The sequence below is a fragment of the Battus philenor genome, unplaced genomic scaffold (genome assembly GCF_028537555.1).
Source record: "Battus philenor isolate CCGP_79_NKW_IND1 unplaced genomic scaffold, ilBatPhil1.0.hap1 SCAF_21, whole genome shotgun sequence".
Taxonomy (NCBI): Eukaryota; Metazoa; Arthropoda; class Insecta; order Lepidoptera; family Papilionidae; genus Battus; species Battus philenor.
Window position 1 is genome coordinate 7,120,518 of NW_027181684.1, and position 16,366 is coordinate 7,136,883.

The 16,366-nt window shown below is 35.0% G+C and overlaps 1 protein-coding gene across 1 annotated transcript in view; it reads right to left on the reverse strand.

Moving 5' to 3' along the window:
* The window catches only part of SK (small conductance calcium-activated potassium channel), a 61,976-nt gene extending 45,983 nt beyond the window's left edge, over positions 1-15,993 (reverse strand). Inside the window, exon 1 of the mRNA XM_068766415.1 lies at positions 15,256-15,993. Within this exon, the coding sequence (XP_068622516.1) occupies positions 15,256-15,993 (738 nt within the window). The remainder of the gene's footprint in view (positions 1-15,255) is intronic.
* Positions 15,994-16,366: the final 373 nt, after the last annotated feature.

Genomic DNA, 16,366 nt, shown 5'->3' on the forward strand with positions numbered 1-16,366 from the left:
TGTTTTTTATATACTTTTTACCGGTTATAGGCGAAGCATTTAACCTCTGCCTCACCTGATGCTAAGCGATAACAAAGTCTGTGATGATACATGCTTTCCTGGAGGACTTTTTTATTATTAACTTGAAGAATTCCAAGTTATAGCATTCTTTGGCTTCTCGCACAATAAAGGTAGTAACTAAACGCTTTATGTAGGTTGAAGGAATATCAACCGTGTTTGGATGTAGGGAATACATGTGTCTTGATATTCGATGGAAGAAAGGAGATGAAAAATTAATTCATGTAGCTCCGAAGTACCTTCTCCAAGATAAAGTGTATATAACATCGATAAACTGGCAACTTTTCGCCGATGGTCAAGCTCTGAAGCTTAACGCTTACTAAAGTATACCTATAAGCCTCTCGGCTCGTTTCTGTATAGAGTCCAAAGCTTCGAGTTGGTATTTCGCCAATTCATCCTAACGATAACTCCAGCATTCTACACATGACCGGACTTGTGCTACATATAGACTCAGGAGCTGTGTAAAAGATTGCGGAATGAAATTAATCTACGAATTAAAATAGTTTATGGTAATTCAATATGGTAGGTGTGTATAGCTTACTAGTTTTATATCATAAGATTTTCTATTCCTCTTATTTTTCCTTTCTAAAAATATCGTAGCTAGGTATCAGGTTATTAACTAGATTGTCAACTACAATAAAAAGTCTCGAAACGTTTCACAGTTGTTTGCCACATTTCTGCGGACATTTTATCTGATGGACTGTATTGAAGTTGGCTCATTACTCAGGCACTGATTGTGAGATAGCGCACGCGTTATTCCACATGCTTTTGTTATTCAACGGTAAGTATTTTTTGTGAAGAAGATTTTCAGTTACATTTCTTCCAATGTACGCAACTACCTGGGAAATTTTAACGATTATTGGATTTATCTTCAAATTTTTTATACTTGTAACAGTTCCAGGATAACTTATAAATGAAACTGATTTTTTTTTCGTTTTTTTCACACGTCTTTTAGCAGGTGAATGTTGTAATATTAATTATGCGAATATGACAAAATAAAACGACATAAGTCTTACAGACTTCAGTAATGTTATTGTTTAAAATAATAATAATGCATTCCTTGCCCTGTCCTACTAAGATATGGATGGATCAATAACGAAACGAGCAGGTTTTAGTATGCAGCGAAAGTCCAACAAAATTAAGCATAATTACTGTTCTTTAACATTTTTCGTTGTTACGTTCTTGTCATATTGTTACTGACAATTTTTTTTAATACAGAGGCAAATTTTCAACGTGGATCGTTTAAAAACTTTAACCAGAAAATTAATAGGATTGATTGTAGAAATAAATACATATCATACTCTAAACCAGTCATACGATGATACATATATTGTAATAATTTTTCATTGAAGAAATTATAAAGGCTTAAATGATTACTTTTACTTGCCCTTGTCTATTTACAGTTATTCGTCAAGTTACTCTTTCGTATTTCGGCATTGCTTAAAACAAAATGCAGTCCTTTATAAAAGACAACAACATTAGGTAAATATAATTCTTAGTATCCGATCTCTACCTAACATACTGCTAACGATCTATTCTATTAGTAGCATTATGTAGGATATTACTGAATACAACATAAGCTCTTATTATTTTATATAAAAAAGAAAGTCTATTTCACGATTTACAAAACTAACCTACCTAAATAAACATTCATCAACAAATATGTTAAAAGCAAACACACAAATGTCGATAAAGCGTTGACCATTGTTGAATAATAAATATGATTACAGTTTGCAAAACTTCAATCGCTACTATGATGGTTATGTTTACGTAATATATAGTGGCTAAGGGCCAGTTCAGTTTTAAAAGTTAAGTGTTATTTTGAGATATGTCATTAGACAAACAAATTAATGCAATATATTTTTTGAAAATTAAATTGTCAAGGTGTCCATCTTTCGGACCTTCGAGAATATTCTCCCAAGCACCACTGAAGGTTTTCAAAAACACGCCTACGAATTTAAGCTATGTTTTAGTAGAGCTACAGAAGACTCAGCTCTTGAGATGTCCCCATAAAAAAAGTAACAAAGCACCGAATGTGGACTTTGCCACTCAATGTCATGCCTCTTTGCTATAACTCCTTTTAGTAATATTTCTTCGACTTTTATGATCGCATTAAATATGTAACAAGTGACCCACTCATACGTGAACCAAATGATGGAATTATATTCATTGTGCTTTAAGAGCCTTGTTTGCAGACAGTTTTAAAAAAAAAAAACAAAACCAAGACTTTGTCGTCACCTCTTCTTGCGTCGTATAATTCCCTACCGAGAATCGTGACTATTTTTGAAAACTTTGCCGTGCACTGTATATAGTGTAGTGCACTATCTATGCCGATCTTCATCGGTGTTGCTTCAGCTTCTATGTTATCTAGCGTGATTTGTTGAAGCAAATTAATCAAAACTCACCAAAACAAACAAAACTTCGGGTAATCAATTACAATAATTCGATAAATAGCCACCAAAAACCTTACTATGGTCATGTACTATTGACAGCATTACGCAATTAACTAGAGATATCAAATTTGAATTATGCTTCATTACGACGGTTGGTAATATGAGACAGTTAATTGAAATCTGATTGACCGAGATGGGTCTGCCAAATGGACACCGCATTTTGGACCAAGACCAAAGCGAACTATATCTGGCAATTAGTCGGCATTTAGTTTTTTTGTTGTAATTATCGCATTTGAATAATAAAGTCGTAAGTAGCAACCTACTTATATTTACATTAAATTAAAACACTTAAGTTCACTTCTACTTATCAAGACTACACTTATCTACACTACACACTCGCTTGTAGCGAGTCTCGCTCGTTATCAACTTAATTACTACATAGATACCACCATGGCAGGCCACATAACCTTCACGTTATTGATAGCTGTTTGGACTTAAGGCTCTAGAGTGGAGGTCCACAGTTTGGCAAATATAGCAAAAAACGTCCACAGAAAAGGAGGAAAGGCGAACTGCAAGGTATTGGGTGCAGGCCACTCCAAACCGATTCTATTGGAAATATATGGAACAGGCCTATGTCCAGCCGTTAACATAGACCTTTTATTAAACTGATTATCGATATGACATAAATCATTCCGTTTTATCAAGTACTATTATAAAAGTTTTTTCTTACATCATTTGATATTTTTCATTGTAATAATTAGTTATAACCTGTTTAAAAGAGATTTGTACTCCTTGATTCATATTTATTATTAAAGTAAATTTTACAGTGTTGTACTAGTGTTATAGATATTTAAGATAAATGAATTCAAACGAAAAGCCGTTAGTTTGATAATTTTCATTTTTTTAACGAATCAGATACATTGCCAATGTTAATTTAATTTTTAATATTTAAATAGTTTAAAAACGTCCGCCGATATACGGTAACTTCTAAACTAATTATTATTAAAATTACTTTTTTTAAACAAAATACTTCGAAGCACATTGTTGGCCAGTTCGCATTCTTAATCGCAGTACATAAACCAGCTAAATTACTTTTCCAAAGCACAATAGCAATACTTTATTATTGTTTTACGTCATGTATAGACGCACAAAATAACGCTCGTTTAAATGTAGCAGGAACGTAAATTGCTTGTAATTCGATGTTCTTTACGTGACGCAGTCTCTTCGATTGTCTTTCGCAAACGTATAATTAAATGATTAACCGTAGGGCAGGCTTCAGTTTCAAGAAATTGGAAGTCTTATAATTTAATTACTTTGTCAATTTTCCAACTGAGCACCGATCTTCGAAAGTAAAGTACATTTTAGCTTATTAGGCTGTCACCCTTTCAATTCGATATGCTTGTTGGCAATGCGCCAAATAAAAGATTCGTGTAGACTTCAGGTAAAGAAATAAGTACTCGGGACAAACATACTTAATGATTACGAAACGTTAATCAGTATTAGTTGACATTATGTCCATCTGTAAATATGTATATATCTATACATATATATATATATATATATATATATATATAAAAAAACAAATTTCTGCCTAAGTACACCATAATACCTCGGAAACCATACGGCTCAGACCCATGACTTTAACGGGAATATTTTTTTCGCCGAGTAGAGATCAGCAAATAGCAGAATTTATAAAATTCCATTCACAGGAGGCTTTATTTTGTTCATTTAAAACAAATACGTGTTTTTCTGTCACTGTGGCTGTTAAATATTACGAAGAACAAATTTAATGATATCATAGCCACAAAAGAAACATGTAGGCCCCACAAAGCAGAAAGGAAGACATTTAGGTTATTATAAATATAAGGTTAGAAGCACTTCGTACAGTTAGCTAAAGTCCCCGAATCACATAAGAGGGATATTGAACATTTGTGAATTTGCTAGTTTTATTATAGCAAAAAAAATATTGTTTGGTTTTCCTTGCTACCGATCTCTGTTCTGTTCTATACGCAGTCTCATACACACCACCGACACATCGATCCGTGTAAAACCTTTTTTTATTCCAATACAATCAAAAGACGAAGTCCGTGTTTTATTATAAATACGGAATCCACATCAGCAGTAAAGGTCATAGATTTTAAAAATCAAGTCAATAAATGTTTGAATAGCCCACTTTGCAATTTACAATTAGATATTTATAAAAATTTTGATTCTGAACACATTCTACTTTGGCAAAATTCCATTAAAGATACCTACTCGATTGAAAGAAATACAGTTGTTAAGAGAAATATCGATGAGCATTATTTTTAAAACTTCAGCAGTTAAGATGAAAATAGGCCAAATGTTTAAAACTGACAACATTGTAAACAATACTTTAAAACAAATAAAAATTAGAAACCGTCCGCATAATTAATGATTTGTTAAATAAGTTACAATTTCTTCAATAAGTATGTTTTTATATGTATAGTTAGATCTTTTTTAGGTTTCTTACACATTGTCAGTTATATAAATATGAGAAAATAAAGGTGAAAAAGTAACAGCATATACAGGCGTAATCACTGTTATATTTTTAATTCCAACTTACAAATAAAAGTAAGTTGATATAAATAAAAAAACAAAACATCTTTACAAAAAATATTAGAAGAAAACTTTCCTAAAACATTGTGACGAAATAGGCTATTTCCGCAAGAGGGTCGAATGAAGCACTTCAGAAGATTACCAAATATAGAACTGCTTTAGTTTTTACGAATTACACCCAAAGTCAGTAAAATATTTTCACCCTTACACGGGTCAAACATAGCACACGATCTCAGCGTAATAATTTGACAACTCAAGTTTCGAAATATTGAGTAACGGTCATTTTCTTTTAAAAGGTTGGTTAACACCGTTGAACCTTTCTTTGTCATCTCATACTCGTGTATAAATTTAACTATACTATTTATAAATAAATGTACTTTATCCTGACCCATACGAGAGGTATATTCAAATACTCGCCACTCTTGGAATAGGAGTTGATGAGAGCAATGTTTTATTTAAATATGTTTCGCATCTTCTCATCCTTCTCTCATGCTTCGTGAATTGTTTAGTTGTAAACTCACAGTCGCACGACCACAACCATGAAGCGGCGACCGCGGAAACAGGCGACCCCCCGTTTACGATGGAGCAGCTCCGATGGTCCGTGTCGACCTTCAATGCCAAGAAGGCACCTGACGCTGATAGACTCACTGCAGACATCTGGCGTGCGACGGTTGCCGTGAATCCCGTTCTAGTGACCGCGCTCTCCAACCGGTGCCTCGCTCTCTCTCACTTCCCCACGAGGTGGAAGGAGGCAGTGGTTGTGGCGTTGAGAAAACCGGATAAGGAAGACTACGCGCACCCAAAATCCTACAGACCCATTGGACTCTTGCCCATTCTGGGCAAGGTCCTGGAAAAAATTATGGTCCGTAGGATCCGGTGGTACACTGCACCTTATTTCAGTCGCCACCAATATGGCTTTATGCCGCAGCGGTGTATCGAGGACTCCCTGTATGTCCTGATCCAGCATCTGCGAACTCGGTTGAAGGAAAAGAAGATCGCAGTGCTGGTATCATTGGACATAGAGGGAACCTTCGATAACGCCTGGTAGCCTGCTATAAGGTGCGGACTGGCAGAGACTCGCTGCCCCGCGAATCTGCGGCACCCTGTTTACTTTACTTTAGCGATCGCAAGGTATCCATACGGTACGCGGGGACAGAGTGGGCTAGAGAGACCACCAAGGGGTGCGTACAGGGATCCGTAGGCGGTCCAACGTTCTTGACCCTCCTCATCAACCGCCTCCTAGAGGAGGTGGCAAAGACCGGGACACACTGCCAGGCATTCGCAGATGACATCGTGCTGGTGTTCTCGGGGCAAAAGGCCCAGGACATATCGAGCCGAGCCGAAACGGTTCTCGCCCATGTTCATGAATGAAGAAAACAAAGGTGATGGTGCTAACCAATAAGCTGAAGTATGATTACCCATTACTGAACATGGGAGGTGATGGGATGGGAGCCGCTTGGCCGGACTGGAGAGGTCCGGATACTAAGCGTCACAGTTAACGATAGGCTCACGTTCAACACTCATGTGAAGAACGTTAGCAAGAAAGTCTAGGGCCTCTATCGTCAACTGTACAGGGCTACTAAAGTATCTTGGGATCTGAACTCCGAGATGATCAGAGCGATGTATCTGGCGGTGATCGAGCCGATCATTTTGTATGCGGCAAGTGTATTGGGCTGGTACGCAGGTAGTTGGGCGCGAACCAGAAGGGCTTCGCACAGAAGATCGCGAGGACCCATAGGATCGCGTCTCTGAGCTCGGCCCTTATCCTTGCTGGGTTGCTTCCTCTGGATCTTAGGGTCCAAGAAGCAGCCCATTTATTTGAAATAAAACGGGGATACTTCGGCAAGTGGTAGGGGAACGGGACCTGAAGTTGTCGGTCAGCTACCTGAGACTTCCACACCCGTTTGGTCAGTGTGGTGTGGAGTTCTCCTGCCTGGAGGTGGATGAAAAGGCTTAACTTGCCACCGCGGCAGCCGAACTGGTTATTTAGGATAGGGAAGTGGATACTGCGTTCTGCGTTATGCGAGACGCCGCACAGCTTTACAGTAAGAAGCTCAAGTTAGGCAGCTTCTACATGTTATACCAGGCAGAGCTGCTGGCTTTAGCGAAAGCAAAAGGGTACCGGCCAGCGGGTCGGCGCAGTCATGCGCGGTACTGAGCGACTCGCGGTCCGCCCTCCAGACAGTCGCAAGATGGAACACCCACCTCCATCCCTTAGCGATATGAGTAAGTAAGTATTTATTAAAATAGATTCATTGATATTAAAATAAAAAATGTAAAATAAATCCGTGATAAAATTTATGAACACGAGAATATAAATAAACCAAATGAAACAGTGATACTGTAATAGAAATAGATAACTGAAGTGTTTTTGAAGATGTACGAAAGGAATGGAATGATTGAGAAATACAGATGGAAAAGCAGTATTCCGGAGCAGATACCCATACATATATGACCTTGCGTAACTTTGGTTGGATTGGACGAGAAAGCATGGAAGATCATTCACAACAAAATGTGTGAAATCAAACAATTTATGGCGGCAACATTACTTGAAATTAATTAATTTCCCAGTTCATCTTGTGTTTTTCAGTTAACTACAAATCTATATTTTTAAAAGATAAGTATATCCAGTATTGATTTCATACTAAAGCTGAAATAATTTCAACTATGAAATAATATTCAAAGAAATTATTAAGAATTTTATAAATAAATTGTGACGAACATACTAACACTTAAACCGATCGTGACTGCCAGCCATCACCAGTTTAAATGTTGCAAGTTATTTACATATAGATGGAAGAACAACCACATATTCATTGCTTAGTGCTCGCTTGCTTCTGCGCAATAAATTGCTATCATCCGTAGAATTTTTATCGTTGATATGAACTTGACAACACGCTACAGAATAACTTTTATGTCTGATGTATTTGACGCCATTATAAACATGGCATTTCGCAATTTGCAATATTCATATATTTATTCCTTTATTTACTTTATTTTTCATTTAGAATCAAATGTAGTGATCATTTGTGTATCACTACAAAGGACAGAAGAGTCCAATTTGATAAATAGAGCTCCTCTAATGAAATCCATCAACTGAATGCCTCTAGGATTCCAAACGTGGCCACAACTTGAGACAAACTCACTTGCGTTATTTTTTTTTCAAACTTCTTTAATACAATTACAGCGTTTAATAACTTTTGATGAATGTTTATTTTGGTGAATAAACTATATGTATTGCTATAATTTTTAACTTTACAAATAGCTTTTCGACGAGATTTTATATATATATATATATATACATATATATATATATACATATATATATATATATATATATACATATAAATATATACATATATATATATATATATACAATAGTCCTCTCTCTTGCACTGCAAAGGCGATATCAAAATCAGCAAAATAAACGTAAAAGACTATTATACAAAAATAACTAACTACAACTAAAATCGACTAACAACTAGCGTTTCTTTTTAAAGTTCAGTTAACATTTTCAAAAGCTTAAAGCGTTACTACAAATTTACTAACATGGCAAATTAAATTATTACGGAGAAAAAAAAAGTTTAAAATAGCTTTCGCTGGATTTCTACTGAATTGAATCTGAATAGTACTGAAATATGCAAATATGTATTTCAGTACTATTGAGAACTTCGTCTTTACAACGAATCTCAAATAACCAGATGCCAAAATTGCTTCCCTTGACTTAATGCCAAAATGCCACACAAAATCGTGATTATACATATATAAAATTTATAGTGTTAAAACTGTCAAAATGTCTAAAGAGAAATTTTAGAAATTGAAGTATATTTTAGATAGTGTGGTCTTCATCTATTTAGATTTCCTATAAACACGGTGTTGTATTCGTTTTATAAATTAGGTTAAAGCTTTATTTAAAAAATAGCACAATAAATTGAAAATAACATCAATGCACAAATCAGAATATATAACAACGATAATACCTATTAAATTAACAAATAACTTACATGTGCTTATATTTCTGGCATAGTTTCGGGCATTGAATTACGTGTGACTGTATAGGTTCCTCAGTAGCGAGCTGGATTTAGGCCAAATCCGTATAAATGGCTGCAGATATGTCGATCAAACTTCACTGCATCGTATAAAATACTTTGCTCAATAGCAAATATGATAACATAGTAAAAGGGTAACAGGAACAAAATTTTATATAATATTAACTGAACCCGCCTATTTCATGTGCCGGAAATATAGAGAAATATTAAATTTTGAACCCACCAACCTCATTGTGGGTATAATTTCGTAAAATATATTCTTAACTGACCTTTACTTCTATAGAAATATTTTCATTAAATTTCAAATCTAAGCTTAATGGTTCCAGAGATATCGGGATGAGTAAGTATATACCTAGGTAGGAATCTTATACAGTATGATTGTCTATAGGTGTAAAACCATTAAAAGAGTAAAAGTATGACTAATTTGTCAGCAAAAAACTTTACCTTCTAAAATATATTTTAAAATTTGTCTATTTTTCTATAAGACAGGTCATTAACTTATGACCGTACAATATCTGCAGGGACAATGTAAATAAAAATTAATTTTAATATCTGGTAAACAGAATTTTAAAAACGTTTGTTTTACTGTATTGTCATTACGTTATTTCTTCTTTCTAAAACCATTGATTTTTGAATAGGTACCAAACAATAATTGACAGCGAATAAGCGATATATTCATTTTTTTAAGATTTTATACCAATAATCAATAAACCGAAGATAAAATCATTGTATAACAATTTGAATATTAAACATGTAACAAAAATCTTAAACGGCAACTAGTTTAAACTCCTTGCTGATTATATCTTAATCCTAAAGGATAGTAGCGCGTTAGAATGAGCTTTTCTTAACGATACTAGATGTAAATCTTATAAAACTCTTTGGAACGCCGAGACGGGCGAACATAAGACTATGAGTCAATTTTAATAATAGGCGAAATTCATGATTGTGTACTTAGAAAAACATTATCTACAAAATTTTACGTCCGCTTTTTAAATTAGTGGCTTTAATTGTAAAAACTTTGATGCAAATTTTTTTTTCTTTTAATTTTTCCATCATCAGCACATCACTCTTCTTTGTAATTGCTACCATGTACATCGAACATGATTTTTTAACGCTGACTTTAGAAGAGCCCAAAATAAATTCACTTCGGTTGATTTTTATGTTCATATTCGCAAACGTCATTATATAGTAGTTATGGCAATTGATTTCCAAAATATACTTAACGTTACAGATTCTTTTTAAAAGTTCTTGATCAATAAACCCGATGTTAATCATTCAGTTGCGTACTAAAGCAGACGTAATTTACGATTTTTTTAACGACTACAGGCAAAATGCTACGGTCTACGATGATACATGTTTGCATAGAAGAAACCTTTTCATTTTTGACTTGAATACTCCCAAGCTACAGTGATTTTACAAGTTTAGTTTTTTTCTATGTTATAGTTGTTTATACTTATTGATTATATTACAGACTATCTACTCTAACAAACTTCCTAGGGTCAAAATATGTTGACCTCTCGCTCTCAAATAGAAAAAAAAAGTGTAATAAAGTGCTCAATTTATTCATTTATTTAAAATGAAAAGGAATGGTTACTTACAAAAAAGTTTTCTATTTCATACACTACAAAATTTTAGTAACAATGTTTTTGTTTCCTTACATGCAAACACGCTTCTTTAGTGTTTATTAACGACAAACATTGACAGCTTAATGCAGGTGTTTTTATTTACTCCGTAGTTTTTTTTTTGTAAAAGAATGAGTTTTAAATTTTTTTTCACGTTTATTTAAATTTGTTTTTTAAATTAGTTTATGCTAAGTTTACTCTAAAACTACGAGGCAACTTTTAGCCTGCATACTTATGGCTCACTCAAAAACTTTATCTCTCAACAGGAACACAAAATAAAGTCGAACACGAAACTTAGTCTACTTTCTATTGAATCGTACAATAAAAACATCCAGTTTCAAGATGACACAGCTTTATATTTATAGTCCTCTCAATCGCTTGTTACTTTTGTAACTTAATATTAGGCTGTGTTTTAGTAAATAAACCAAGCAAATAAAATCTCGTTATCAACTGAACGGCTCGTTTGAAAAGAATATACGCAATTTTATTATATACGCACGAATTTATCTGTATACATTTTAATTAAAATAGCATTGTATAATAGTGAAGTAGAATAATAACCTAATTTCAAGCGAAATATATTTATTTAATCCTTTCTTATACAATGTACAACGGCGAATATAATACCAAAAGCGTTTTCTACCAGTCAACCATAACCGTATTGGTATTATATTCTTTCCTGGTCTGACCCCGTGGTGGGACGTGACCTAATTCTGCTTCCATCTTTATGATAATAGGTGGGGGGCTAGTGCTACCATAATGCGTTGATGTACTAGGCAACCGTCGTTAAAACTATGTTGGTATGTGAGTCGTTCCCGTATTCTTAATAAAAGGCGACAAAACCGCGTGGTTTCAGCCAGTAGAAATATAGTTTACAAGACAAAAAATATTCTTTATTCTTACAAATACATTGTTATCAGAATTTTCACTGAAGAGATACGCATTTAAGACATTTAGGAGTATTATATTTTTTCCCGTACTATAATTTTAAAATAACATCCCTTACAATCCTGACTGCTAAAATATACCCTGTCAGCGAATGATCCTTAGAAAACATTAACTTAATTCGCTTAAAAGATTTAAACATTTATCGTTTTATTGCTGTTTGGTTTAACCTATTTTGTTTGTACTATAGTAATATTGCCTCATTATAAAATCTCACTCGCACAAGTACCCATGAAAAGGGCTAGACTCAGGATTTCTCGAGGAGATCAAATTAGGAATAAGAAGATCCGTAGACGAACGGAAGCCCAGCAAATTAGCCTAGTTTCTTGAGTAGAGAATACAGACCGGACAGAACAGAATGTTGATAAACTATGTCCTGAAAGGAACATATATGTTGTCGTAAGCTAATTGTTTTAACCTGTCCTTAAAGGAGAACCTCAAGAATTTTAAATCCAAAAGTTTTGGCACGAAAAACTTATAACCATCCGTAACTTTCGAGATAATATTTTACTCGTAATTTGTCGCTTCACCGGACGCTTTAATACTGGAGGTTGCTGTGGAAATGCCGCAATTTATAACAAGCTATAAGGTTTTGCAGACCTAATTTAATTGTCGATAAAGCGATTAATTTCAAATGTTCTATAAGATTTTTTGTACCTGTTCTGTAGATTACACGTTATTTTATTTTTAAAAGTACCAAGTTTACCATAATAATAAGAATGAAAATTATAATATAATATGAATATTATATAAAAATAAATCGCAGATACAAAATAGTATACACATACAGAGCGCGCAAAGCCTTGATGACGACTGGGGCCTAGAGATTATGAAACGGGGACCATAGACCAGCAAGTGCAGCGTAAGACCCATAACTTGAACAGACCCCTTTGCTAAAGTCACCGGTAGGCGCTGGATACATACTGCATCCAACCAATTTATTCAGAATCTATGAGTGAGGCTTTTGCCAAGCAGTGGATATCCTATAACTGAAATAATAATCACGAAAGATTAAATCGTAGATTAAATCTCCACGAAAGATTAGATCGTAGATTAAATCTCCAACAGGCGAGAATTTTCAAATTATTTCACTTTGTCTGCTGAGTAATACATACAGGACTCGCGTGCGTGTGTTACGATCAGCCCCCTGTTCTAAAAAGAACCATTACACAAATAATAAGAATACACATAAACAAGGCTTTGAGTTGTGCGTGTCTTCTAGTCTCGGCTTATTCCAGAGGGAATACTTGATCTTTCCCGCTAACAGTGCTATATAAATTGTTCAGTGTGCTCTCATAAAGAAAGAAACTTAAAGAATTTTCTCACCAAAAATATGATTTATAATTACTGCCGTTGAATCGATACAGCCTTCGTCATAATCTTTATACCACAACTAACACACGTATAAACATTAGTCGTATCGATATTTCTTCAATTGTAATTTTTCCTCGAAGTTGTAGTGTAGAACACACTCTTAAATATTTATATTTACCATACCTAACGTAATCAATCATAGGAAAATATATCGTTAGCTTACAATACAGAACAATCAATAACGTATTCGAATATCAGCGTTATATGATCGTGGCCTACAAATACAGCTTATTAGTAAAGATTAATAAAACAAGTTATATGATGATTCATAATTACATGAACCATTTATAAAATTGTTTTTCGATAAAGAAAAGGTGAAGAATGAGTAAGAATAAGAAGTAATGTTTTCGCAGTTAGATTCTACGTTCATCTCTAGGATCTTCTCAAATTGGAACGCTAAAAGTGAATCAAGTAACATTCAAAGCCGAAGTTGTCTCTCTGAGGTTTAACGCTCAGTGTCTCCAGCGCCTTAGCCTCTAAAGTGCTTGTTGGCCTTCTAATCCGGTTAAATATTCTTTATCGGTCTGAGCTGATACGCTGGATAACCTAAACCTATAGTAATTAATCCATAAACTCGATTAATTACTATAGGTTTAGGCTATGCGCCGTCTATGCTCTACCACCATTAACCTGCGGAAAGTATACCTGCATCTGAGCTACTGTAAAGAGATTTAGGCTAAGCGCCTTCAACTCTCTTTCACCTCAATGCAACAGCTTTTATCCATTACAGAAAAGTATTTTTTTTCGGGCCTGTACTCACGAAGTCGTTTGCCCTCTCTACGTTTATCTTGAATATTATATAGTTTATGTTGTGGCATTAAAATACATGTTAAATTTTTAATATTAAAGTTAAAGATATAAATGTTAACTCTAAATCTAAACTAGTGTGCTCATTCTTTTTTAAAAAAAATATCTAAGCATCAAATTTTGTAAGTGCTGTGAAATTTTGATACAAAATGAATGTCAAAGAGTGTGACGACACAATTGAAGATATTCAATGATACTGCAGAAGCAGAATGTAAACTTATATCCATTCGATAACAAATGCAATTAAATTCATGATTTGACATGAGAAGCCAATATTGGTATTTCCAATAAGTGCGCAGTGATGCGACGAAATGTTATTAAGTGACGTCTAGAAAATAATTCGTAAGTGAATACCTATGTAAGTGCCGAACGAAACATCAAGGACGTGATAGAATACCGTGATCATTTATCGAAGCTACAGGGACGGCACATTCGCCAACTAAGCCATGACTCGATTGTACAATCGTGTGCTTGTTATAACAAGTAATAAATTTTGTTATGTATTCCCATTAACAATATTAAAAACATGTCATTGCCTATATGCCAATGCGATGTTAGAGTAATTACGATGGTGTTGATTGTACAGTCGAAGTTGGTACTTAAAGTGCGGGATGCAATTATTGTTATCCAACCGTTCTAACGTAGTTAACAGTATCTCCTGTGGCTTCAGTGAATGCACGTCTCAGGCGAGCTCGGCGAGTCTGCGACAGGGTTTGTGGACAGAGGAGCAGCCCCTGTTGGTTAAAAAATCAAATCGACGAGCTCAAGTATGATTTGATTCAATATTAACTGGCGCTATTAGTTACACAGCACATACACGCCGGCTCTCAAGCTAAGATACAGTCTAGATCTGCGAACGCACATATGTACACAGTAGGCGAAGAATAATAAAAGCTTTAAATGTTGTAGTCGAAAGCGTCATTAAAGTAAAGAAAAAGGTAAAGTTTAAATTTATATGCTCACATTGTGAAAAAGTTTCTGGAATGCAATTATAAATTTATGTAAAATAATGCAGCTTCGATTAAACAAATGTAATGAAACTATGGCACATGAATTACACTAACGTATTACACAGTTACATTAACACCGCAAATAAGGGTTGTTTAATTTTAAAATCAACTTAAACATCGTCAAAGTACATCGTTTTTAGGTTTAATTTTAACATAATATAATTTTTATAAAAATTCATTATCAAGTAACCATTATAAACGCTTTATATATCTTATTACAAATTAATTATAATAGAAATTTAATCATCGTCTACGAACATTTCTTTCCGAAACTTTCAGGGATATTTTAAGCGGAACAGACAAATCGAACGAAACCATATTTAAACTTAAATTTCAAATTTCGACTTAAATATTGAAAAAAACCGAATAACAAATATTTACAAAAAATAAATCAACGCCATCTACCAGTTACTACGCTCACCTGTTTGAAAGGTCGCATTCCTCCATTGATCCTTAACGAGTCAGCCGCAATACCAGCAATCCCATCGCCTGGTTCTCTTAACTGTCGCAAGGAGGCGCTAGGATGGTGATGGGTATGGTGAGGGCAATGTGTCACGCATGCGCTAGATTCTGGCTGCGAACTCTGCCGGATGATTCGCGTACTTGTCGTGGGAAGTAATAAAGCCGGAGGTTGCATAACAGGACAAGCATTGACGGCGTGGAGCGAACTACAACCGCAGTTGTAGTGGAAAGCGGAACGGACGCTCTCCCTCGACACAGATCGCGCTAGGTGCAGCGCCGATGCTGGCGCCGTGGATTGCCTGCGTTCGCAAACGCGACATCTCGTGTAATTGTGGGGAACTAGCTGGCACGCTGTCACCGAGCCCCTGTGGACGCCGGTTGCCACGGGCGATATTAATGTTTGAGGGCGGTCTGGCGGCTCTCGGCACTGTAACTCTATATCGGGAACACTTCGCGCTGAATTATCTTCAATTTTGACAGATGTTCCACTTTCTTCGCTACCCGGACCGCCCGATAATTGAGGTCGTAAATTAGTCGTACAATCCTGACGTTGTAATATTGGCTTTACGGGTCTGTTTTCGGTGGGGACAATCACCGTCACCGCTGGGGCTGCAACTAGAAGACTCGCGGTCTCGTCGCTACTACCGTATCCTGAGTTAGTAATAACTTCCGTACTATCGCTCGTAGGTGCCGCCATCTTGTACGGCCTGGAACAAAGTAATGAAGCTATAATTATTTGAACACCAGAAACGAAAACAAAGATATATGCTGTCTGTAATCATTACGGCGTTGTAATAATTCCAGAAATCTTTTCATAAAAATCTTTTGAGAAATGATTATTAAAGACTTTATGGATTTTAATTACCATGCCAGCTTTAAGCTAGCTTAGTCTGCAACATTTTTTCTTCATATAATATATTAAAATTTAATGATGCAATATGCTACGGTTTTTTTTTATTTATATAAATCGAATCATAAATGAAGAGTTCCGTAGATGAACTATAATAACCAATTTTGACTAACAACAATGGTCTTTTTTAAAGGTATCTCTTTTTGGGGATTTGTTTCCC